Genomic DNA, 25,545 nt, shown 5'->3' with positions numbered 1-25,545 from the left:
GGCAGATCAAGCAGCCAGCTCCATGCAATGACTATCAGGAAGTTGAATACTGTCATATTACAAAATACACATGCAGATGACCAGGCAGAGCTCATGTCTAAGGGCTGACACATAGCTTCTGTTCTGGGACCAGGCAGCCAGCCACTTAATGACAGGAGCCCAAGCCAGCCAGAAGGACATCCTTTGCAGTTATCTCCTTCCCAGAAAGAGTCCTAACAGGATTCTTAATCCTATGAGAAACTAAGAAAATTAAGCAGAGTATCGGGAAGGTTAACCAAGAGGAACACCTCAGACTGACCAGCATTTTATACTATTCAAAAAAAGCAGAGAAGAGCACGCATATGATTCTCAGGGAAGTTGCGATTTTCTTCAATGTTGATGGATGAGCAAGCTACAGGGCTGGGACTGCACTTTAGAAATGTTCAGACAGTTTGGGATTAAGCCTGCTATGCCACATGCACACTTGCTTTTGTGATTATTCAGCACTGCAGTTAGCACTGTATTTCACAGCTGCTCTAGAAAGCTAGGATGGCAGAGCAGGGAAAACTTCCTTCAGCTGCCACTTCCTTAAACCACATTTTAAAAAATGAAGGTTTTGTAACATGCACTACACTTTCAAACACAAATTTGGCATAAGCCATTACTGTACCCCTTACTGTACCCCTCTCCCTTTCTAAAGGCTAGTCTCTTCAGCAGCATCAGGGCAATTGTCTATCTATACTTTAAATCAGAGATGAAAGCCAAACCAAATTAAAAAGTGTTTGAGTGCAGCTATAACCAAGAAACAAGGGTTGGAAATGACCTGGATAACTTTTTGATTGACAAAGACATTTAAGAGCTTTAGCCATTACCAGCTGACAACTGATTTTTTTTTCTTCAAATACCAAAATCAGGAAACAGAGCTGGAAATGACTTTATTCTAAAACAACTGGGAACATATCTAGCAGTTTTATTACAGAGAAAAAAAAAAAAAACACACCTGGGAAGCATGGAATGGATACTTTTAAAAGGCAGATATGCAGCTAATAAAAATCTTCAACTGAAAGAATTTCTGTGCTTCCTTGCAACTCTTTCTTAAAAGTAAACTTTCCTAATTAGGAAAACACTTAAGTACTCCAACAAAACATACCTGCTCTTCTGCTATTCTTGAGGTGTTCTGAAGTTTTATTATTGTTTTATTGAAAGCCTTCTGCATTTCTTCCATTTGCTTTCGGTACCTAAAAGAGAGTGTAAAGGTCTGAAGTGCTAGTTCATAAAACTCCTTGGCACTAGACTTGTCTTCAAAAAAAATGCAACTATGCCAGCAGAAAAATTCTCTTTGCCCAAAGAAGTTTTGTTTAAACACCAGGTGGTATTTCTTTGTAAGTTTCACACACAAAACAAATGTGTGTGTAGGGGTTTTGTGGTTTTTTTCCCAGGTTAAAGTCAAATCTATTTCAACACCTTGGAGCTTAGTGCCAATTATACTGGAATTTACTATGGAGAATTCTCTGCAAACACTGACTGTCAAGACATACAACACAACAGTAAACATAATGAAGAGCCCCTTCCTTGGAACCAGTTCTGAAATGGGGACATTTCCTGATTCTCCTATGACTAAGGAACACCACAGATAAACACAAATATCTATACATCCCTCACAAACTTCTTGGTCCCCTCTCCATGCTCCCTTCTTCAACAAGAGTTATTACAGATAATACTGTACTTCAAGTGGAAACAATCAGTTCAGTAAAGAAGGCGTTGTAGGGCTGTGTCATTCAGTTAAACAGCAACAGGAGGATGTGCCCTTTTGTTGAAAGGATTATAGACAGGATTAGTGCTTACATCCTGGAAACACTTTATCCTTTTAAAAAACTGACAGCAGTAGTCCTCAAAACAAAATAAATGTGATTGTATCTGAAATACAGAAAGGGAATCCCTGCCACCCGCAGGCATGTAGGTCTCTAGTAGCTACCCAGGATTAGGTACTTTTCTCAGTTTTCCATAAAGCTGTGATTTTCATTATACTCTGTTTCCACTGTACGACTTTCCATATGGGTATGTTCCTTTGTATAGTTGGCTAAAATCACGTTTACATATGGTAGACTCTTACTAGTCTCCCTCAGACTTACCTCTGACTAAGTTCTTCTAAATAACGGCTGCTGAGAGACATATTTACTTCTAGGGCTTTTATGCGATTATTAAGGCGCATGAAGACAGACTCCTTTTGATTAGATCCATGAACGAGGTTTCCGTTAGCATAGCCTAGATCTGTTGAATTCTGCAATTCAGCATAGAAGTCTGTAGCTGTTCTCTGCGGTCCCCCAGAGACAGGAATCGCCATTAAAGCTTCTTCAGTTGCCTGATCATCCTCCTTTGTTTCAGCAGATACAGAAGACTCAACAGGAGGCAAAACCGGTTTCTGCACTTCTGGAGTGCTTTCCTTTCCTTCCCCAGAATCACTAGCTAACACACCCACTGTATATTCAGGTTGCAGAACAGACATCTCTGTAGGCTTTGAAATCACTGGAGTAGCAATTGTCTCTCTTGAGCTCATATCCTTTACCTCAGGAGAGGTACTGGCCACACTGGTCTCAGAAGCTACAAGGTTTTCTTCTGCAACAGAGCTCTCAGCCTTTTCTGTTTCTGCACTGATCTCAGCTATATCCACCTGGGGAGTCACCCTTGGTGCTACCTGGCCTGCATCTTCTTTTGCAGGCTCCAACGCCATGTCTGTTGTTGGCAATGGCTTAACTTCAGAAGTAACTTCTAAGAGGAGGGATTGAGAGACAGTTTGAGGATGGCTTGGTTCCAGTTCAATTGACTCTGTGGTCTCATTACCGATCTCCTCATGGACCACATTGCTGAATTCAACGGCAAAAGTAGATCCAGAAGGTCTCTCAACTTTGCTGTCTAATTGCTCAGGCAGAGGCTCGTCTGTTGATGTATGTATAGATTCGGTCAGAACCGCCTGTGGCTGCTGAACATCAGCAGAGTGATCTTGCCCTTGTCTACCTTCAGTTTTGCTACGCTGCCGATGCATGGCTACTGCAACTGAACACCATTTAAACAGATATTCTGTAAAGGTGGAAATACAACATGCTGTTGCCATATCATAGCAATACTTTTCTGTCTCAAGTTCAAACCATGCCGATGCTTCCTCTTCCTGATCATCACTGGGCAGCAAGGTTACCGTTGACTGGCTCGTATCTTCTTCATATTCTTGTACTAGCTGAACAATAGGACTTTCTTTTGTCAAATCCACATTTAATTGCTCTTTATCCATCTGTGGAGTATCTGTAGTAACAAGTCTACAATAGAAGAGTTAAAGATGGGAAGTTACTTCAACAGTTTTACAAGCCTGCTCTGGAAGACTGCAAAAGTAGGATCTTTTAGAAAATTAGCAAAGCTTATTCCAGTGACCAAAGGCCAGTTGGATATAGTCAGAAATTCTGTAAGTTAGTACGTTCTCTGGCGTTTTTCAATCCTGATTTGCAAACAAATTATTTCAACCCTTGCTTCTGAAACAGCAAGCTTTCTCAATCAGGTATTGTCCCTTCCCTCACCCCTGAATAAGGTCACCAGTTCAAATATCACTAAGTTCTTACACAGCAAGCATCTTACTCTTCTGCTGCAATCTTCAAATGCAAATGAAAGAATCACAACCTTCCCACTGACCTTCCTCAATCTCTCAACAATCAGAGGGCTAGTAAACCGTAAAACAACTAAATACAGCATGAGTCATATCTTCACATTTAAGAGCTAGAGTCTCAGCGCTAAGTAGCCAAGTCAATTCTAAACAATTGTAATCAACTGAAAAACACCCCCACAGAATATCTATATACCAGTCCTCCTCCCAACCTAGTTCCATATCTTTGCATACATTTTTTCATCAAGGAAAGCCTAGCAAAAGATATAAGCTTCTGAAACAGATTTTTTTTGGATACAATTTAACTGAAGTTTCAGCAACACAACTTAATTCCTAATTAGTCCCCCTTGCAGGAAACAACCTGCAAAACCTGGAAGAATATTAAGTCAGTTTCTACCGAAGAAATCCACAAGAGCCAAGAGCAAACCACACCTACTTCTTCTAAACAAAGTAAGACAAACAACTGAGACAGTCAGTGATGCATTTTGACACTCAGTCAAGTGTTAAAACAGCATACTGTAACAGAAATAGCTATAAACAGTAACTAAAGCAATTAACTTCCCTGGTTAGTATATTACCATACTGCACATTTCACCAAATACTTGCCTTTTTACTTGTTTAAGGGAGTGTGCCATATCTGAGCATTCTACTACCAAAGATTCCACACTCGTGCATGTTAAGTCTCTGCTAGGAACACATTGAAAAAAACCCAACACCAACCACTTACTCTGGTGAGGGAACAGGAGTTGGTTCAGGCAGTCTTGGTGCAGCTGTTGAAGTTGCAGGGGTGGCAGTGACATTTTCAGACACACTTTTGTTCCCTGCTGCAGGAACGAGGAAAATGTGAACGTAAAAACTCAAGGACCATGTTAGTTTTCAGTGACTTTGGGAGTCTTGGGGTTTCTTTAGATTATTATCATTCAAAGGTATTTGAATGAAGGTGCTATTGAAAATTTATGTATGAGATGTTATAGATAGTCTCAAAACATTTCAAGGAAGAACCAGCAAGTCAGACTTTACAACTGCAGCTGGGTAACATAGAGAGTAAAGATCTCAGAATATAGCCGAACAAACACATGCATTATTTTTGTGTCTGTTCCCTTCTTAGCAAATCCAGCATCTTTGTTCCACGTTTCAAAGTCAGTAGGATAAGAATTCTATGGTACTACTCAGGTATGACATAAAAGGTGAACAAATAATTTAAACAGACCATCCAACTCCTCACAAAAAATTAAACAAAATAATAAAAAGAATTTAAACTTTCCAGAATGCTTTTCATCTTAAAAAAAATACCTTCAGCTTCAGATGACTCTTCAGTTTTGGCTCCGAGCATATTAGCAGCAATATTCACCATACTTAGGATAGCATCTAAAAGAGAAAACAACTAATCAAAGAGGACATATTCAGAGGGCCCAGAGATTAGGACCACCAAGCAATCTGGTATTTTGTAACACTTGCTTGAAACAAATCACAGCATGAGGACATAAAAAAATCCAGTCATTCTATTACACTGGATGCATCTGTTGCTTTTAAAGGATAAATTTAGAAGCTTTGAGTATTTGACTATTCGAAAGCCCATCTCTAACCTTTACCAGCTAGACCTTCTAACACCAGTGAGAAGTATTCACTGATCATTAGTCCACTGAAACCAAGGTACAGCAAGACAAAAAGAAGAATATTTAAGCATGAAATTTTCTGACAATCTGAGTGTGTGAACCACAGAGGTAGGTCCCAAGACAGAAATTTAGAGCTTGAACACTCAGAAGGAGGAGCTCTAATAAAGACAGGTTGGATCGTTTGGCAAAATAATACTGAAGAAATGAGTCAAGAAATGCCATTTGCTAAATGAGCAAGACAGAATTCTGCCTCTGAACACTGGATCTCCACAGCAGGACAGACACAGAAAGCTACAGATTCATTCAAATTAAGCTGGACTCTGTCATTTTGCATCATACCTCCCTCCTTAATCCTGAATCTTACTTTCGGCTCTGATACTCCTGCAACATAACAATTTTAAGATTTGAAGAAGCAAATCTACACTTTACAATCTGTTGCTGGAATGCAATCTTGATCAGTAAAGGCAACTGGAAGAAAACTGTAACAAATACCCACAGATCTGGCTTAAATATGGGGTTTTTTAAGGATTAAGTAGAGGAGTTTTTTCCCCACAAAATTCATAGTAAATGCAAAGAGGTTATATATCATATGCCAATATGCTACATCAGCATGTATATTAGCTACAGCTAAGTCTTTGGTCTTGATACTGAAAACAAATATCATTGCCAGGCTTATTTAGAAGATGAGGAGCAGGGCAAGAGCACCTTATACACACACAAAAGTTGGCCCAGTTTTGCCCATTTCTCCCCTGCCCACCAACTTAGATCTGTACTGTATGCCACATGGATAAGTTCCTAAAGCTAGAGAGGCATTTTAGTAGTAATGACAAATTTCTTAGATTCCAGGAAGCTCCACTCAGAACCTTGGTTCTGCCTTTCCTCCAAAACGCATCAGAAAATACATTCCCGAATTACATATTTATCTGGGGCTCTATTCTTTGAAAAGTTACAATAAACAAAAGCTGTTAAACTTGAAGTCTGAATGGTTTCTTATTATTGACGGAGAAGCAGTAAAAGAGGGAGAATTAAGAGTTCATATAGAAGCCTGCTAGTCTAGGAGAACAGCAAGAAGAACAGTGAGCCACCCCCACAGGTTAGGCTAGCAGAAGACTGCAAAATACTTCTAAAGAGATCAAATGACTGAGAAGCCCCATCTCCTCCTCAGAGGTCCCTCTTTCTCACTGTGTATCAGCCTATTTAAGAAAAATGATGCAAAATGGAAATCCATCACATTTGTCCAAGCATGCACATATAAAAACCCAGCACAAAAAAAGGCACCCATGAACTCCTCCAAAAAAGGAACACTGACTACTCTGACAGAGATGAAAGGTCTCAATAACAAGATCCACCAGCCAGAACTAAGTAATGATCACTGCAATGTTTCAGTGCTCCACTGTCTTTCTGAAGCACTATCAGTAACAGGTGTTTCAAATCTTTCAATCTTAGCTTTAGGACTCTCAAAAATCCAATAGAAAAGTCACTGCATTCTTCAGCCAGTGAACAAAAAGCTTGCAATACTGCACTTGCAGACAAAGCGTGAATACGTCTCATCAAGACAGCTTGAAGACAGAAACTTCGAAAGCCACAGATAAGAGATAAGCAGTGTCAGGGAAGAATGTACTGCTTTCTCTCATCTCTCAGGGACTAAAATTTAGAAATAAACAGCTTTTCCACTATCTATTTCCCCTTTGAAAACTGCACTAAGCTGTGCAATAATCCTAGCCATGACCTTTTAGTTCTTAAGTGACAACTACCTTCTAGGAAATAGTAGCAAAGAACTCTGCAGCTCTGATCCACTGTGTGAAGAAAGGAAAGCCTGAGCCCAAACAGCATTCATGCTGAGTGCAAATCTACACTACAGTACAAATCTTCACTAACTGGGACAGAAGGAAGAGTGGTACAGTGTAAGAGCTCTTTAGAAGAAATTGTGTGGCAGCTGATGTTATCATAAATAATTCAGCAGTTAAGAATACCGTTAAAACTGACTCTTCAAGTATTCTTAGCCAAACAAACCCCACATCTGGAAGTTTTCTAATGGAGAAGTGACAAGAGACAGTCAAGAACCATTACTTCTCTCAAAAAAATATACAGGTCTTATTAAGAACATAGATGCTACAATATTTGCATAAAGCCGTCTCAGAAAGTGTTCTCCATCTCTTCAAGCTGCACAAAGTAAATCTTTATATTGCCTTCTATAAATAAGTCACCTTAATTAAGCACATATTTCCAAGTTCTGAATAATTAAGATTCTACAGCACTTTAGTACTGGTTATTTACAGCCCTATGTAACAATTCCTATTTTTAAGTGCTCAGGATCCTTCAGTATAGGAAGCAAAGTTTCCAAAAATAGAGATCTGGAAATTTCTGGTTTTAGAACACTTCAAGAATGATACCCCAACTTCAAATTACTGCTATTTATTCCTATGCAATTAAATAGGAATCACAATAAATTGTTTCTGCATAAAAATAAGAAATTTGTAGCTGTTGCATGACAAAATGTCATTCCACTTTCAAGTAGCTCATTTTTCATTCAATAATATTTCTCATAAATCATACTCACTTGTAGCAGAACCAAGGAGATTTTTTGAAGATTTTTCTTCCCCTGTATTGTAATCCAACAGATAATCTATGTATAAGGAAATTATCACAATTAATTTTTATAAAAAAAATTAATCATTATCAAAATTAAGTGTGTCGTGGGCAAAGAAAGGCTTAGGGTTTAACATGTCATTCAACTATGTTGGTTTGACAGTGTGAAAATAAAACAACAGAAATAGAGTTAAAGGTCATAGGTTACATACTGAAACATCAAGCTCCAAGCAATGAGTAATCCAAAGATAAGAAACCCAAAGAGATTCAGGGTTCAAGCTTCAGTTTCCCCAGGATTCATGACATCGATGCAGCAATCAGCTCACTGAGCTTTGTATAGCATTTTTCCTCCTCCTCCTCGTGAGAGCTGGAGGTAGGTGTTTTCATATTTTTTATTTAAACACAAAGTCTGCAAGACAAAATAAGCACCTTCCCAATTGCTTGCAGCATTGTCATACAAAGAATCTCAGGAAACGGGCTATGGTCACTAAGAATAAGGCTTGTTTGTGTGAGCTGCTTTGATTATTTTAGTTATCTTTTATTAGTCAGCACATGAAATATTATTGCCTAGCCTGCCAAGTGAAATAAAGACTTATTACTAGCATTTTAAAGTAACCCTCCACACAGTTACAACACATTGTTTAAACTTAAAAGGATTGTTGGATAAGCCCAGAAATGCTGAAATGCTGTCAAAAAGACTAAGAGTAAATTTAGTAGTTAAATCATTTATCATATGCAGGAAATGGCAAGTCACCAGACTAGCACAAGACACATCTGAATAGCTAAAAATGCAGAAGTTATTTGCTTACCATAATCTTCATCAAAGAGTTCTTGTCGTTCAGACTGATACTGAGAATCAGCTATTTCTTCATACTCTTCAACCATGCTAGTACCAAATACCCTATGAAGAAAGTTTTAACATAAAAATCTAGTATTAGTCTGTTAATCATGTAATTACTTGACTTAATCGATAATTAGATAAGCGATATTAACATTATATATGTGGCAAATAAATTAGATACGCAATAGTTGCCTTCAGTTAACCAAGATCAAGCAGCAGGTATGCTTATTTTCTCAAACACGTATCCACAAAGTCCACTGCATGCTTTTAAGTGCTGCACCAAAACAAGATCCTGTTTTTAATTCTAGTAGTTCCAAAGAGACTTTTCCTCCTTTTGAACTTGAACTCATACCTAGACTTCCTTGTCTTAAGCTCTCCATGAGCTCTTACACCTCCTCTTCAGCTTCACCTCTGACTAACTTTTAAGAGTATCTATTCATGACTACATCATTTTGCATGCTGTGTTCTCTTTATCCTGCTCTGCCAAAATCAAATCAATCCAATGTAAAGCAGTCTTGTCAACTGAAAATATGGTTTGGCTTACAACACTAGAGTTCCCAGGTTCAAAGCCCGACATAACTTTGACTGGAGAATTGAAATTGGTTTTTTAGGAGCAGTACAGAGGCTGATTCTTCTCTGAAGTACATACACACACAGTTGTTCTGATTTAGATATTCCAAGCATTACTAACTGTAGGTACCTGAGGTGCCATGCAACACAGCAGCTTCTCAAAAGCACTCACCACACCTGCTCTTTTAGTTCACCACTTGTTCCTTGTTTTGCTTGGTCAGCCTTGAAATGCTCATGTCCTCCTGTAAGGCTGCTCATGCTCCTGTTTCCTAACACCCCCCCTGCAAATATAAACTATCCCTTACATACTGGAGAATCAAATCAAAAGATTCAAAACTTCTTTAAACAGTTGTGAAGCACACTACACAGCAGGTAAGTTGGCAACTACTTCGATTTACAGTATTTCCAAATAACTTAAAACTGAAAACTAGAATTTGTTGCCCAACTATTATTAAAACACACTACTCACTGCAAGGAGGCAGAAATACAACACAAAACACGTAAGATATTACCTTATAAGACTTAAAGGACAAAAATGTTCCGATCCAAAGTGCGATATCAACTCCACCTAAAGAACAAAACATACTTAAAACAAAACTCCGAAGACCCACAGTCAAGAGTTCATTTAGCATACTCATTCAATCTTGAAACTGCAAGTTTTCTTTACTCAAGGGATTTGTAGATTGCCCGTAACAGAAAAGACTGAAAGATTTGTTCTTGCCATGCATTAAAGTGCTGAGTCACAGTAGAGAACACCCCAAGCCCCATGCATTCATCATTCCAAAAGAAGAGGTTGCTAACCTTTATGTACTTGATGAACATCTGAAGCAAGAGAAAGGAGAAGAGAAAAAAAAAAAAAAAAAAAAAAAAAAAAAGATGTCAGTACAAAGGCTGAACACATGCCACAGGCAACTACAGAGTTTTGCTGTTTTTAATTCAGTACTATAAATGCCTAAGATGACAAGTTATGAAGGATAAAGTTGCAATACTACTTCATCTGCCTTAGGTAGCAAGATTTCATTTAGACCTCATACCTTGCAGATAGCAAGTAACATGCAACAAGTGTTTTATTAATAAACTTAACAGATTACTCAATTTTTCTAGGCAGCATGATTGCAGACAGAATACTGAAGTGTGTTAAGTTTACTAAGTGTATGTTTTCCCTTAAAGAGCACAGATTACAGAAAGAGACTCAAAAAGAAAAAACACTTCATAGCATGCATTCTATGTACTGCTGCTGCTTCAAGTTGAATATAACATGCTTCAATTTATAGAAACACTACTGGAAGAAAACATATGCAGCATCTGATAATACACGTGGAAGCTTCAGTCATCAGTGATTTTTTTCTAGCAAGAACTTGACTACACACTGTTATTTATTTAATCTGAATTTATTTGCAAGTGTAGAATGCATTTATTAAACCACTATGTAGACACTACCAATTAAGAACTGTAATAATCTGCAAGCGAGATCAAGATAACTATTCCCATAAAAGCACTCTTACAAAAAAATTTTCCATTATTTTTTATACAAGTTCATTAAGCCACTTCAAAAAACCAAATTTTTAAAAAAATTTTTTTGCTCTTCTTCTGTAGACTAGGCACATTGAGAAATTGCTTACAACTTGTGCTACAAAGTAAAAATATGACAAGAACAGTCCTTTGAAAATTTTACCATGCTACATTATTCAAGGCAGAACACTGTATCCACCAAGGGATTAAGTGCTGAAGCATCTAGCGTAATTCTGGAAGTTCAGTGACAATCAAGATTCCAGCTACCTTAAGGCATTAATTCAGCCAGAAAGCAGAATTAAAAATAAATGAAATCCTTATCCCGTGACTCACACAGAATTTCTGGGTAGAGAAGTTAGATAACCATCATTCATAGCTACTTCTTCATGAAAGCACAAATCATAATTCAGCACAAACAAAAAAATGGTTTTTTGAAAGCACCATAATTGGAAGATAACACATCACTGGAGAGGACCTAAAAGTCTGTATTTTAATTTAAACCTCCACTACATCCCAGTATTTTCACAAAAGCTTTTATCCCAGTCCAAGTACTACATTATTGATGGAGTTTTATTCTCTTTGAGTCTCCTGAGTAAATACAGCTTGCTGCAAGTTATTTTCAAGGCAAAGATATCATGACAAGCGCTCAAGTAGCAGTAAGCCTAAATAATTTGCGTAAGTCACAGTTATGATTGATTAACTGCAAAACTACACTTCCAGTCTATTAATGAGAATCACAACTCAAATGCTTACTCTTCCAGATTCACTATAAACTGTATAGGTGAACACAGAATACACATATTCTAATCTGTGCTCCAGGGCGAGAGAGAGAGTGTGTATGTATATATATAAAGCAGGTACAGCCAAGAGACAAAATTGGTTGATACTTCTAATGTAACATTCAGGAAACAGTTGGTTAAGTCAAATAGAATAGAACAGTCTGGATTTTCCTTAATTCAGGTAGCAACTAAGTACGTACTTGGACACAAGGTAACAGGTGCTTCCCAGGATCCTCTCAGGGATCATTATGAGGAAGGTAATATACTTGCAACTGTGTGCCTACGGTTTAATACATGGCCAATCACACTAGGACCACTAATGAAACTAGTGCAATTAAAGGTAAAGCATGCTTCAATAACATGCTTCTCTGGATGCTGTTACACAGTGTAAGCCCAGCAAACCCTTCCTTTCCTGAGAAGCATGGATGCTTTTGCAGTGTTGAGTTACCTTAACATATTTTGCATACATCTGTTCATCCAGAGGAAAGCTTTGGACATTTCTCTCATCTCTGGCGTGGAAAGTACCTAATTTAATCCACTTGTTCGTTGGATACCTAGAAAAGAAACAATGGAGTCAACAAATGAAATGCAAGAACCCACTGTTTACAGACATTTGCTGGAGTTTCTCAAAACGCCTTTTCACAGAAAAAAATACCTTTCTTTTTTCAATTGCAATATAGTGGCAATGTGCTTTTTATGGAAAGAAGAGTTGCAAGATAAGGCTAGTCCCAACACAAAACCTCAGCAGTACCTCTTCACAGACCTGAAACAGTGTGCAAGTCCTTGAAGGATGAACCCCAAAACCCGATCCGTTTACTGAAATTCAACTAGCCTACAGTAAAGTTTCTGGAACCAAAAAAGTAATCTCAGATGAACACTGAAGAACATAACACAAGTGACAGGTTGTAAATATTATTGTAAGCAAGCAGCAAAAAAACTGTGAGCAAAGTAGAGTTAGAAATAGGCAACAGAAGTGTGGAAAATTAGAATCCACATGCTTTGAGCACTGAAGAAGTGAGGTTTTTTGATACACTGTGCAAATGCCTCCTCTTTCACATACCAGAACAATCTGCTCACTCCCAAAAGTACTGGGGGTACAACATTGCCTAAAACACAATAAAGCCACCCTTTAATCAGCCATTCGGCCAACCAGTAGTATTCTTACCCCTTCCCACTTCCTCAGTAGTGTACTTTTTTTTTTTTTTAAATCGTTTGTGGGTTTTTTGGACAGGGTTCAGCATTGAAGACAATTTAAACCACGTGAAAAGGGTCTGAATGACAAGGGAGGAGACAGCCAACAACTCCAGTTGCATTCTGTTAAGGCATGTTCATTTTATGATTGCCATCCACTGTCTAGCTACTGTATAATTTCTACTGCTTCATTGCTACTTCTCAAATTTTTCCTTTTTGTTTTCAAGGTGGCAAAGAAAAAAATACAGGAAGCATAGAAAGTACTCAAACCATGTATTCTAGGACCTCACCGTTTCCTTTCCATGGAAAAAGATGCTAGTAACTGATAATATACACAAAGAAAAAATCTATGTAATTTCACAATGAATTACACCTTGCATAGTAACAGGCATACAGAGATCATGTTTTACGAAGCCATCCACCTAATTATTTCATTTTTCATTCAGAAGGGCAGGTTTTGATAACATACCTGTCACTAATAGACACCAGAAAGTCTTTAGGAGTGGAAGAGAATAATTCATGATTTGCAATATCAAGCTGCTTTACTTGGACTGGTTCACAGAGCTCAATAACAAACCTTGAGGATAAAAAGGAAATAATTAAGCAAAGCACTTTGCCTTCCACAATTACAATCCTCAGACCTCTACTTTGTTACTGCATCCTTCACTATGTATAAAAAGAACACTACAAAAATGCCATACAACAAGGAGGAATCACTTGTTGCTCCCTTCAAAAATCGCTAGGGACACTTACCTGCAGATCTAGCTTATAACTCTAGCTAGCACCTTCTAGCTACAAAAGCTTCATCCCCCTTGTACTCAAAGCCAAAAAGTCACAGAACTAAAAACTAACGATAGCAAACATCATTTAAACCACACATGAAATACCAGTTAGTACATGGTAAATGCCAATCATGTGTCCTACAATTATTTGACAGCTGGGGAAAGAAACAAAAATCTTTACTTGAACACTCAGTGCTTTCTCTTCTGCAAGATTATAATTATGCAAACCCTACAAATACTAAAGTGTATAAAGTTATCCCCTTAAACTTACTTCTCAATACCAGACACAGAATTCTACAGGGGACGCAATAAACTGTCTATCACTAAATCTGTCACAGTTCCTTACGCACGTTTCAGGCAGACACACCAAGGTCAAGTCAGTCCCACAGGATACATACAGTCCCATCGTGACAGAAAACTATAGCCACTCCTATCGTACAAGCAAACCTCAATAACCTACCAGATTTTAGTACTGCAAGGATTTAGCATATAAAGGTCCATGTTTTCCATCAAAATAGCTGAAGTGCTCTGTATAAAGAAGAGAATTGGTATTTTAAATTGTATGGTAGATAACTAATGCAGCACCAAGGGCTTTCCCCCCCCCCCCTCCAAAAAATAAGTTCGATATTAGTTACATAGACAAATACCAAGTTTCATAACATTCTAAGCAAGATAATATATAGGAGACAGCATGCCATACCACTTCTGGGCAATCTACTACAATGAGCTACTTAATACAACTTTGTTCAATTTCTGTACTGAGTAGACTCTGCTCACCCTTCCAAATTAATTTGAAGACAAATTTCTCGATAACAATCTCTCTTAAAACAAGGGACATATCATTGTTTATGTTCAATTTTTGTAAAACAAAAATCACAATAAACCCAAACACAAAAATAAAAGATTACTTCAGAAATCAGTGTTCAGTTTTAAATTAGTGTACTTTGTACTACTACTTGCATAAGAGTAAACTGAAATAATGCACACTAATTATTAGTAAATGCTTACCTTCGCCTCTGGATTCGCTGCCAGAATTTTGGCACCGCACTCTACAGAGGCATAGTTATTTCTATTTTTCTGGACCTTTTTTGTGGAATGCTGTCCACCAACAGCAGAAGGGTGCATTGACTGACCTAGGAACAAGAAAATATTGCTACTATAACAAACCACACAAACAGTCTTGTCACTTTCGGGGAACTGCAGCTCACTGCTTTTATATAATAAATGCTATCAATTATGTAGTTCTAGTAGAAAAATGAAGTTCCAGGCTGCATTCCAAATTCAGTTTCACTATTCAAGTTTGAGCCAAGATGAAAGTGGTCTGTATTTAGACCAAACCCATGAATCCTGAACTTACTCTTTTCTTTCTCCACTTCCATGACTTTCTTCTTCCATTCATCAAATGTTGGAATGTCTCCGGGGTCCTTTGGAGTTATCACCGATGTAGGGTCAATTTCTCCTGTTTTCTTATAGTCTTTCTGCAAAAGGAAGAGCCACCGATTGTGAATATTTTTCAGCATCAACAATGAAAACAAAAATGAATTGACTAGCTTGCATTTGACTAAATGACCTCTAAAGGTCCCTTCCAACCCAAAACATTCTATGATTCTGATCCAGAATGCTTAAAAAAAGCATGCTCTCATTAAGTCAACAGCAGATACATCATTTACATCTATGTTAAAAACTTAGTGCCAAGGTACAAGGTAAGCTCACAAGCCAAACAACATGTAATCATTTCCTCCCAGAATTATAGATTCTTTCACTGAGATGTTGGTAATTTTGTGGCTAAACTAATACATTTTAAGTAAAACATAAGTATTCTGTCTCATAAAATGTCTGCTTTTTCTTCAAGTTTTTTGCTTCTCCTCCTCCTAAGGAGAAAAGGGTTCCCTTGTAGCAGAAATCTTCAAATATGAATGCTGATCATGACAGAATTCCAGAGGTCCCCTGGAGTTTCTGAACACCTCAGAGTTTAATGGTTTTTTGTTTAATGTTTAATGATCAAAATAATAATGTTTTGGACTTGCCTGACAAAGCAGTAACCCTTTTAAGTTAACCATATGCTGTACCATTTCAAGTCTTGACTTCTCTTTTGTACAAACAAATTTCCAGCACATCACCAGATGTGTGAAAAGCTTCTGCTAGACATATCAAGTGTAGGGGTTATTTTGTAGACAACTTTTTTTACAGGTAGTTTCCAGAATGACTACTTCATAGGTTGACATTTTCTCTGCACTTAAAGCACAAATTATTTCACATATAGTTCTATAGCTGAAAGTCCTCAAAAAAGAGCCAAACCCACATACCTGGACAAAAGTGGCAACAGAATTTTTCACATGACTACACTGCAACAAAACTTTAGATTTGGCATACCCAAAAATACAACCCCACATATTTTTAGAAATGAGAAGACCTAAAAAAACCCTGTAGCTTACTCTCCCAAGAAAGTTCAAGATATAAGATCCTCCTTGGACTATGATGGAAGTGGTACACCAAAAACCTGACTGAGTAAGCAATGCCAAATCATGCTCTTGCTTAACTACGACATCAGGCCAATGCCACAATTATTTAAATTGCAGTCTTTAAAGCATTAGCTTAAATAAAGAAAACCTTGGCTTTTTTTTAATAATCATTTGTTACAATTTGTTTGTAGTAAGTTCTTTAGAAGACTCTTTCCTGACTGCATGTAATTATTTTAAGGCACACTGTACACTGTTCAATCATCTTGGGAAAAAACTTCTTAGTTTGAAAGAGAGTCACACAAGTTATTAGTGACAGTTTAAATGTGATCCCAAAATAGTAAAAAATGGTATTGCCAAGGCCTTGGTCGTTCGTGACCTATTTAAAAAACATATGCTTTAGGACGGCAGTGTTAGGTTAACGGTTGGACTTGATGATCTTAAAGGTCTTTTCCAACCTAGATGATTCTATGATAAGTGTGTCACAGTAAGCACATAAAAGCAGTCACAAAGTTAGTGTAAAAACGTAAGATACCTGTCTAGCTAACTATCCCAACTTTAACAGTGACCAAATAAGATACGTAGGAAAGACTAAAAACCGCACCAAACATTTTGTATTTCCTCCAAGTGTCATCTTTGCCTCTAGCCACCTGCTTGCTACTCAGGAACTTCCTGACAGTCAAGATTCAACCCTCAGGTTTCTCTCCTACAAGCTTACCTGGACTGCACAATGCCACACCCATCCCCTTCCCCCCCCCGCCTTTCTTTTTTTTAAACCCATGTAAAAAAAATTCAGCATCCACAGCATCCTGCATGAAGTCCCAGCTTAACTATCTGTTACATGAAGAACATTTCTTCTGGATTCTGCTCCAAATACTTTTGTTTTATGTTATTTCCCAAGTATTTGAATAGACTTAGCTCAGGAAAACTGTTCTGCACCAATGAATCAACCTTGCTGCACTTTTCTTCTAGTTTATTATACCCTATTGATATGGCAATACCAGAACTGCACACAGTGCTCAAAATGTGAGGGCTGTGCATTTATACAGTGTCAATCAGAAAAATGATGGATATCACTCATCCGTAACAAAAGTGATAACCTAGCAGAGGTCGTTATGCTCTTGTGTGTACCAGGTGGATATCAGCACTGCTTACCTCCCTTTTTAAGTTCTCTGAGGCATTCAGAGCAGGTTTTTGCTCATCTGCCCCCTTTTCAGCTGCTGAAACTTTCGACTCAAACTCAGATTTTGTCTTCTTTCCCTTGCCATGTGAAGATGATATGTTCTCTATATGTTGACCTGCAAGGCTGAAAGTTTTAAGAGTATTAGGAACAAATAAAACAATCACATTTTCAACCATATGCAATCTTAAACACACACACACACACACAAATGTAGATAAGCAAGCACATGCAAATGTTTGTTGCAAGGCCAGGGCAGAAAAGAACAATTGCCTTTAAATTATTCAGACTCACAACCTACTTCAATACTCACCTCTCTGGTGGACTGACAAAAGAGGAAGGCTCACTCTGAGGGTCAGCCTCAAGTGTCCCACCAATATCACAGTCAGGTTCTGACTGCTCAGCTTCACTAGAGCTGACTACAGGGATATCAGCACGGGAATTTTCTATTGCACTGAAGGGAAAGAAATAACATGCTTTTTACCCTTCTGAATAACACAAGTAACCCTGCTAATCAACCACATAACTAAAGATATTTGAAAGTTTAAAAAAAAAAAAAAAATCAAGTCTCACAGAAATAATTAAGAGGAATAAAGTATGCTACACTTGTGGAACTGCATTCTCAGCTGTACCCATGCAAGAACAGAACTTCCTTTTCCAGCTTGTTTGTCCCAGCACAAACTCAGAGCTAGCTTCTCATCTTCCAGAACTCTCAAACATCTTACCAAACACTGCAATGGATAATTTTTCCCATCATCGCTACAAACTAAGAACAGCTTCACAGTTACCTGACTGCCAGCAATTTTATTTTCCCTTTCAACAAAGGAATCAAACATGAGACTGAGTTCCATCACTAAAAGCTCCTAATGTTTCCAAGTCAATGGACAGCAGTCAGAACTTGGCTGAAACTAGAGGAGAAAAGGGATGGCATAACAATATATAGGTAGAGCCAACCAGACTTCCTTTCCACTACATTTTTTTGCTAGTGTAATAAAAATGAGGTAAGCCAGCAGACCATTATCCAAGCTGCATAAACAGCCTGAACTAACTAATCTGCCTGCTGCTTTACTTCCCCTCTCCCAAGAGGACTGTACACACTGCATGAGACAAATCCTAAAGCAAAAAGTGAAAAGAAAGCCTCCCTATACGCTTCTTGGAATGTTAGAATGGGAGGGGAGAAGATGGAAAATAATCACTTCTGTGACTTTCCTCCCTTCTCCAGTACAGGGATGACTTTCATATTGATCTAGAAGGTTATAAGCTAGATTTAAGTAAAATTCTTTATTCTGTCTCCTAAACTTGAACATAAGCTTTTTTCAACATCAGCAGCTAACTAGGTTGATCCAATATCATGATATAAGAGCTGCAAAAACACGAACAGCACATCAGCAACTTAAAAGGGGATCTTTTTGGTTCTCCGACTGCTACAATCATCAACAGAAATAGCTGTAACAAACACAGGGAGCCAATTTTAGTACCTTTCATACAATAAAGTTCCCACAGTATAAACCAAAAAACTCAAAGGTATTGAAGACTTTTTGCTATGTAGCAAAATCTAATAAACACTAAGAATACAAGAATTTATTCACTACAAACAGGGAGTAGTTTCTCTGAACACCCCAAAACACACACATGTCTGAGATGCACACAGTTCAGCTCTTCATGTAAGACTTTAATGACTGAAGTAAGGCTGACCACTACACTGAAAATTAAAAAGCTCCACATATTCTTGATCTCAGTGAATAGAGGACAGTATGAGCAATTATCAACTGAATAAAATATGGGATGAGTATGAACTTAAAAATACCCTGATATCAGGGTGTACCTGACTGGCCTCAAGTAACTAATTCTGTCAGGTGAGTAGCACAAGCCTAAAAGCTGTAGCAGTCCCTCTCCTTTGGGTACTTTCATTTGTTACTAGCTTTGCCTTAATTTTCCAAGTTCATTACCAAGCTCACTCTGCATGGCAGCTGTCTTTACTTGCAGCCAGAAAAGGAGCTTAGATTATTTTTCAAGAAGTTTTCCCCAGATTAGGTCTGGATAGAAGAGCTACAATCAATGCTGTCCTAAAAAAGATTAATTACAAAAATAGTTTGGAATAAAATTACTTCCAGAATATTTTGACTAAGAGGTCTTCCTGGAATATCAGACCAGTAACACCAAAGGGAGCTGGAATTTGTTACACCAATGAGAATCAGCATCTAAAACAGGAAAAAAAAAAAAGATGTCTAAAGCTAACAAATGCAACTGAGTCTTTTTAAAGATCTTGTTTAACTATGGAGTTGGACTACAGCTGTTTTGGATATCAGAGTTAATGTGCACAAAAAAAGACCACTTATTACTATTTAAAGCTAAACTGAAGTTTGAAATAATGTATAAATACACATCTCACCTATACTTATTCTACCATTTCTTCCTGTAAATAGTACTAGTGTCAGAACTACCGCCAAGAATTAACTAATATCAGGTGTTCCAAAACAAGTTTCCATTTTCCTTTGTTTCATAGTTCAAGTCTTCAGAGTTCATCACACTAGTATTCCCCAACTATGACAGCAGGACTATTTTCAACAATTACAAGATACCAAGCTGAATGTTCAAAAGAAAATAAGAACCTGAATCTCTGTCTAAGACCTGACAGCAGTAGGACTTAATGTGTTACACAAATCAGTACAGTAGTCAACAAAAGCTGAAACTTTCCTGAAAAGGAAACGTGCTGAAATTACACTCCAGTTTTGCTTTATAAAAGCTGTGAATTTGGGAAGCTTGATTTTCAAGTACCAAAAGGTGCTTAAGAATTAGCCCTAGCAGACTAGACAAGATCAGTCAGCAGACAAGATTTCCAGATCTTTTCTATAGTAAAGAAACTAAATTTAATAATTCAGAAAAAATGCATTCTTAAAAAAAAAAAACCACCAAAGAATAAAAATAGACTTCTCTTGGGGTATTAGATTTTTATCTACTGAAATGCTAGATCTTTATCAGTAGACAATCAGAAGACTGTATTTCCCTTAGCATACATTAAAAAGCCCAGGAAAACCTTGTGAAAGTACCTATAAGTATATACACATGAATTCCCATATTACAGTTCACAATTGATAGCACAGCATTCCACAAAAAAAGGTTAACAAAATTAAGCACATCAACTCTCGAAGACTGCCTGCAATATACTACTAAGTACCAGAATCACCAACTGTCTTGGTTGCGTTTATGCTAAAATTTGCTATTTCATCAGAAGTCTCTTAATAGCAGAACTTATTTAAAACTGATCTGGTTGCAAGTCCTAGAGTAAAATCCTGCAAAGTTCATCCTTTAATGAAAGCAGAGGCCATCACTGAAGCAGCCTTGATGCTTGTTATCACAGATGTGAAAGCACATTTGTGAAGGGCAGAAATACTAATGGTTAAGACCTGAGGGCTTTTACAGTACGGATTATCTAGCACATAAAAGACACTGGATTTTTTTCTGTCAAAGCAGCATCTTAGAAACTGATAATGGCAATGCTATGACACTTCAGGCAAGTACACAACTCTTAATCCGCACACTAAGTGATGGCATATTCCATTAGCACTGACACCATAAACCAAGTATAACAAAAGAATGATGCGTGGCAGTCTAGTCTTATCCCTGCTAAACCTGAAGAGGTAACCCTTTTAGCATCAGAGTAAGTGATACTGTCTCAAAGACAGAACAATAAAATAAAAAAGCTTACTCAGGCTGCGAGACCGGAGGTATCTCTGAGGTAGGTGAACTGGAAATGTTTTCAGTGCTTGCAACTATGCTAGACGAAGCTTCGTTTAAATCTACTGAAGGTGGAGTCTCAACTTCAGGCTGGCTTGCTTCACTTATTTCTGTAGTCTGTGAAAACATTACGGATGAACATACATTTTTCAAAACTTTAACAGGAAAAGCATTCATACAGTAACATCTAGTATGGAGTTTTAACAGTTCAGTAGTTTAGATTTCTGTCATCAGTGAACCTGAAAACCAGACAGCAAGACAGTTAAGAAATAAATTTTCTTTCTTCATAAACCTAGGTGGTATTCACTGCCACCCTGGGGTAGTCACAACACTCTTCCATAGTCTGCAATAATAATGTAAAAATACTAATTGAAAGAGGCATGTGCAATAGCTTCCTCAACCACACATCTCTTTATAGAGACACCCACAAGAAAACAAGCTTTAATGTTTCAACAATTGAAATAAACAGTTCTATTTGCATGCTCCATTATAATAAAATGTACATTCATTATTTTCATCCTAAGCTTAATTTTAGGGAAAGCTTTCAATTTTATCACTGCAATGGAGGTCCAAAATTATTTGTAAGTCTATTCCATGTTGTAACTGAACAAAGATAAATTGCTTATCACTTCCGAGAGTCTAGTAGTCTTATTTATTCTGGTTCTTTGGTTTCACAAGCCATCACACAGCATAATCAAAATAAGGATTTCTGAATCTGGAAGAGTACATAACCACTGAAACAGGTCAGATTAACTCTCGCAGCAATAGTATTAAACAATGCTAAATACTATTAATACTATTAAACAAGAGCGTCTTGTCAATAGCTGGATTAGTCCAAGTCATCTAACTGAACATGAAGAGGTCTAGCATGTTTTACTATGGAATTACAGATCTAAACCACATAATATATATTCAGAAGTATGTCAAACATATGTTGTTTGGTAATCTACAGAACCCAAAAATACATATCAAATAAATAATCTGTAACAGTGGGCTTTTTAACATTTCACATGCACTCACTTAATGTTATCAATGGCAAAGGAAATGAAACTGACAGAAGCCAGGAAGGATCAAAGCTAAAATGGACTGCTACAATCACCAAGTCTTATCTATATAAAAGGCCTCAGTGGAAAGTTTTTTTAGGTTTTATTTATAAATAGAAATCCATACCTATAACATCGAATTTTAATTTATCTTGGAAATATTTATTTAGTCAGTACCCACAAATATTAAATTAGTCTTCTTATTACTTATGCACATGGGAAATGCAAGATCTGTTACCTCACGTTTTCTCCTTCATCAGAAACATAAGCCTAACAGCAACCCTATGTGAAATGCGATAGATGGTTACTATGAGCTTTAGATAATGAAAACAAAAGACACTGAAATCCAAGAAGCTTTTGAAGACTGTATGGAGACAGCAAAAGAAATTAAAGTCTTGCCTGGTCAGATTTTTTGAAGTTGTCGAGTAGCTCTTCAGTAGAGTAACTCCATGTATTTGAGTCTGAATGCTCAGACTCCAGTCTGGGACCAGCCTCTTCCCTCTAGTATATTAAAGATAAAACAACAGTAATTATGCAGTAACACAGGACTATTTTAGTAGAGGAGTTACCTTTGGTACAGACTTTGAATAATACTACCTTTCCAACCACCAAAATATCAACGAGGAGTTAAGGTACATGAATCTTCAGAGCCACTGCCCACATATATTTAAAATCTTATCTGTACAAAGACCACAGCAAGACCATTCATTTAAATCTTCACATGAAAGACCATTTTAGTATTGTCTTAAATTGTTCAGTTTGCGTGCTAAGGAAAGTTAACCATTCTGCTGTGACTTCCCATGTTGACAAATCCTCCTATCTCTGTGCTGCCCAAAATGGGGGGGGGGGATCCTAAAAAGACTTGCAACAGACCATTAAAAAAACCAGTAATCGGCATGATTCACTTACAGCAGTCTCATTGGCAGAACCAGTCTCATCTGCTGTAACCTTTTAAAGCAACTTTCTCTTTTACAACTAAAGATTTACAATCAAGTGCAGTGAATTTACAAAGTGAAAAAAATAGACTTGAGGAAAAAAAGTTTTGAAACCACCAGACTGTAGAATTAACAAGAATTTACTTGCCCCTCATTTTTTTTTTAAACTTGTAACTACAACACATGCAAGTTATTTTTGAGCACTTTACAATAAAGCAAGAAATCAGGTAGAAATTTACACCCCCCTTGTTTTGTAAGGGCTATCTAAAATCCCGTGGTCAAACACTGGAAATGCTAGCGTTCAGGTCCAAAATGGACTGCTGTGCTACACAAGATTACATGATCATATTAATTTGAGAGAATGAAGGCACACACTGGAAGAGCAGGAAGTACAAATTTGAGCAGGCGAATCTTAAAAGACAACAGCTAAGCAACATTTTCCCCCAAATATTATTAGCTCACATCCTAGTCCCTAAGATTAAATAGCATCAATGCCTCGAAGGGACATCTGATGTAAGGAAAAGTGATCAAGGGCTGCAAGACTGCTCTTTTTGAGCATAACATCACCAGCAGCCTAGTTAGGAGTAATAGCTACATGCTTAAGATTTCTCATACACCCAAGATATTTTTCTTTAATGAGTAAAAAGTATGGCATACTTCACATCTTTGGTTTTAAGTTGAGCAATCTGCTTAACAATGCAACAGTGCAACTAGAATGAAGGGAAGAATGCCGCAAAAGAGTAAAAAAAAACATACACCGGTGGCTCCTCAGCCTCAAAGCTTACTTAATCTTTCCAGTTTTGTTACATCAACCATTAAACTTGCACAGGACTTTTTTCAGGCAGCCAAAGAATAGGAATGAATGCTATTTGGCTGCACAAGCTGGCAAAAAATACAGCTACCCTAGCCATTGAAATGCTTAAGAAACCTACAATATTTAATGGTTGGGTTTTGGTTTTTTGGGTTTTTTTTCTGGTCAGCCAGCTCTTCACTCAACTAGAATGCTCAACACACATTTTTCCAGGTTTGATGTGGCACCTAAAAGTTTTCTTGGAGTGAGGACCACGATTAGCACTACTGCTGACTGATGGAGGCAATGGGAAGACTAGTAACATCAATAGTACCATGCTTATCACAGGACTGATTCTCTACCTGTGTAAATAAATAAATGAAATTACAGTGACTTTCTGATATAACTCAACTGCTTGGGAACTCACTATAAAATTGCAATATGCAGAAACTTGTAATGAGCTAATCCGGGTGGGATAATTACACTCACTAACCTAAAGTGCCGAGTAATATAAATATGAAATGGTGAGAATCTTGTTTATTAGCATTTCACATGTGTATCTTAGCTTTGTTAATTTTTATCAAATAGGAAGAAAACAAACTGATAGACACTGACTTAATAAAACAATCTTAAATCTTCTATTTAGGATAGCAATCATTTGTGCACTATATTTTTAACACAACACAGATGCAACCGGCATACCGTGGCCTAGACTTATCCAGGCCATCACCTCTTATCGTGGTCTCTACAGAGCCACATACTATCCCTGATGACCGCTTCTTGTAACATCTTGCACCCAAATAAAAAAACCTGAGCCACCATTACTAGGTTTATTATTTGTTCCCCCGCCTCTGAAAACTGTCCAGCTGTATGTCTCAGAATAGTAACAAACTTGAAGTAAAGGAAAACAAAAACTTGGGAAGGTAACATCATGGTTCACAGAATGACTGAGTACATTAAACATTCCGGCCAAGAAGACTATGAATCAAGGTGTATGAATCAATTTTTTATTTAATATCAAGTCAGACTTAGCAGCTAATTAACATAATTTATTCAGCATACCTTTTCCTGGACATTTTCATCATCATTTGCCAGGGCACAAGCATCACCTGAAGCATATTGCACTGCTGATGAAAGACTGTCTTTACAAAAAACATGCCAAATAGGAAGCCTATTTAAAAAAAGAGAAAAAGAACGTCAAAGTCTTGATTTAAAATGAAAAAACAATATTTTAAAATTCCCTCAGCATCGTCTCCCTCAACCTTTTTTCAGTTGTTCCCATGAGGTGCCTAAAAAATAAAAATATACATGTGCAGTTAATTCATCAAAACTATTGGAGGACTTGACTATAACAGGAAACACATTACAAATTTACTACTTCCACAAGACAAAAGTATCAGCAAAACGGTTATTGGGGTGATACCACATCACAAAGTGGAAGCTGACACAAACTAGTTAAGCCACTGCAAGTTAGAAAGAATTTGAATCAACTATATCCTTCGTCATATAGTAATGGGCTATCTTTAGCAATGATTATTACTAAGCAAAAACTGAAGCCACAGATTAAAAAAACAATTAAGCTCCTTATTTCCCTGTACAGATCATACCTGAGAAAATTCTGTATGGTCAGCATCATCACGCACATTTAAGAGAATTAGAGAAAATAAGTATATTAAACAAAAGGCCCATGCAAAAACCAATGAAAATGTAGAGACAAATGGCAAACCAGGTGCTGGCTTTAGCTAAAACCTCCATAGAGATTTGTTTTGTGCTTTCAGTCCTGAACAATTTTGCTTCTCAGTAGAAAAGGATTTATTTCTGTAGGAAAACAGCCAACGTATATAGGAACACTTGCATTAGAACAGAATCTTTTGTTTCTTATAGTGCGTGGC

The 25,545-nt window shown here is 37.3% G+C and overlaps 1 protein-coding gene across 1 annotated transcript in view; it reads right to left on the bottom strand.

The window, feature by feature from the left end:
* Positions 1–25,289, bottom strand: part of SUCO (SUN domain containing ossification factor) — a 31,581-nt gene extending 6,292 nt beyond the window's left edge. Inside the window, exons 1-19 of the mRNA XM_035900754.1 lie at positions 25,261–25,289; positions 24,716–24,824; positions 22,328–22,429; positions 20,857–21,002; positions 17,461–17,601; positions 17,123–17,273; positions 14,866–14,986; positions 14,517–14,641; positions 13,969–14,036; positions 13,196–13,303; positions 11,984–12,089; positions 10,046–10,066; positions 9,757–9,812; positions 8,643–8,734; positions 7,805–7,870; positions 4,922–4,996; positions 4,356–4,452; positions 2,112–3,290; positions 1,130–1,217 (exon numbers count right to left, since the gene is read on the bottom strand). Coding sequence (XP_035756647.1) covers positions 1,130–1,217; positions 2,112–3,290; positions 4,356–4,452; positions 4,922–4,996; positions 7,805–7,870; positions 8,643–8,734; positions 9,757–9,812; positions 10,046–10,066; positions 11,984–12,089; positions 13,196–13,303; positions 13,969–14,036; positions 14,517–14,641; positions 14,866–14,986; positions 17,123–17,273; positions 17,461–17,601; positions 20,857–21,002; positions 22,328–22,429; positions 24,716–24,824; positions 25,261–25,289 — 2,880 coding nt within the window. The remainder of the gene's footprint in view (positions 1–1,129; positions 1,218–2,111; positions 3,291–4,355; positions 4,453–4,921; positions 4,997–7,804; positions 7,871–8,642; positions 8,735–9,756; positions 9,813–10,045; positions 10,067–11,983; positions 12,090–13,195; positions 13,304–13,968; positions 14,037–14,516; positions 14,642–14,865; positions 14,987–17,122; positions 17,274–17,460; positions 17,602–20,856; positions 21,003–22,327; positions 22,430–24,715; positions 24,825–25,260) is intronic.
* Positions 25,290–25,545: the final 256 nt, after the last annotated feature.

Source organism: Egretta garzetta, unplaced genomic scaffold (genome assembly GCF_000687185.1).
Source record: "Egretta garzetta isolate BGI_Z169 unplaced genomic scaffold, ASM68718v1 scaffold598, whole genome shotgun sequence".
Lineage (NCBI taxonomy): Eukaryota > Metazoa > Chordata > Aves > Pelecaniformes > Ardeidae > Egretta > Egretta garzetta.
The sequence above is the reverse complement of the archived record's forward strand: the minus strand, read 5'-3'. Positions and strand labels throughout refer to the sequence as shown.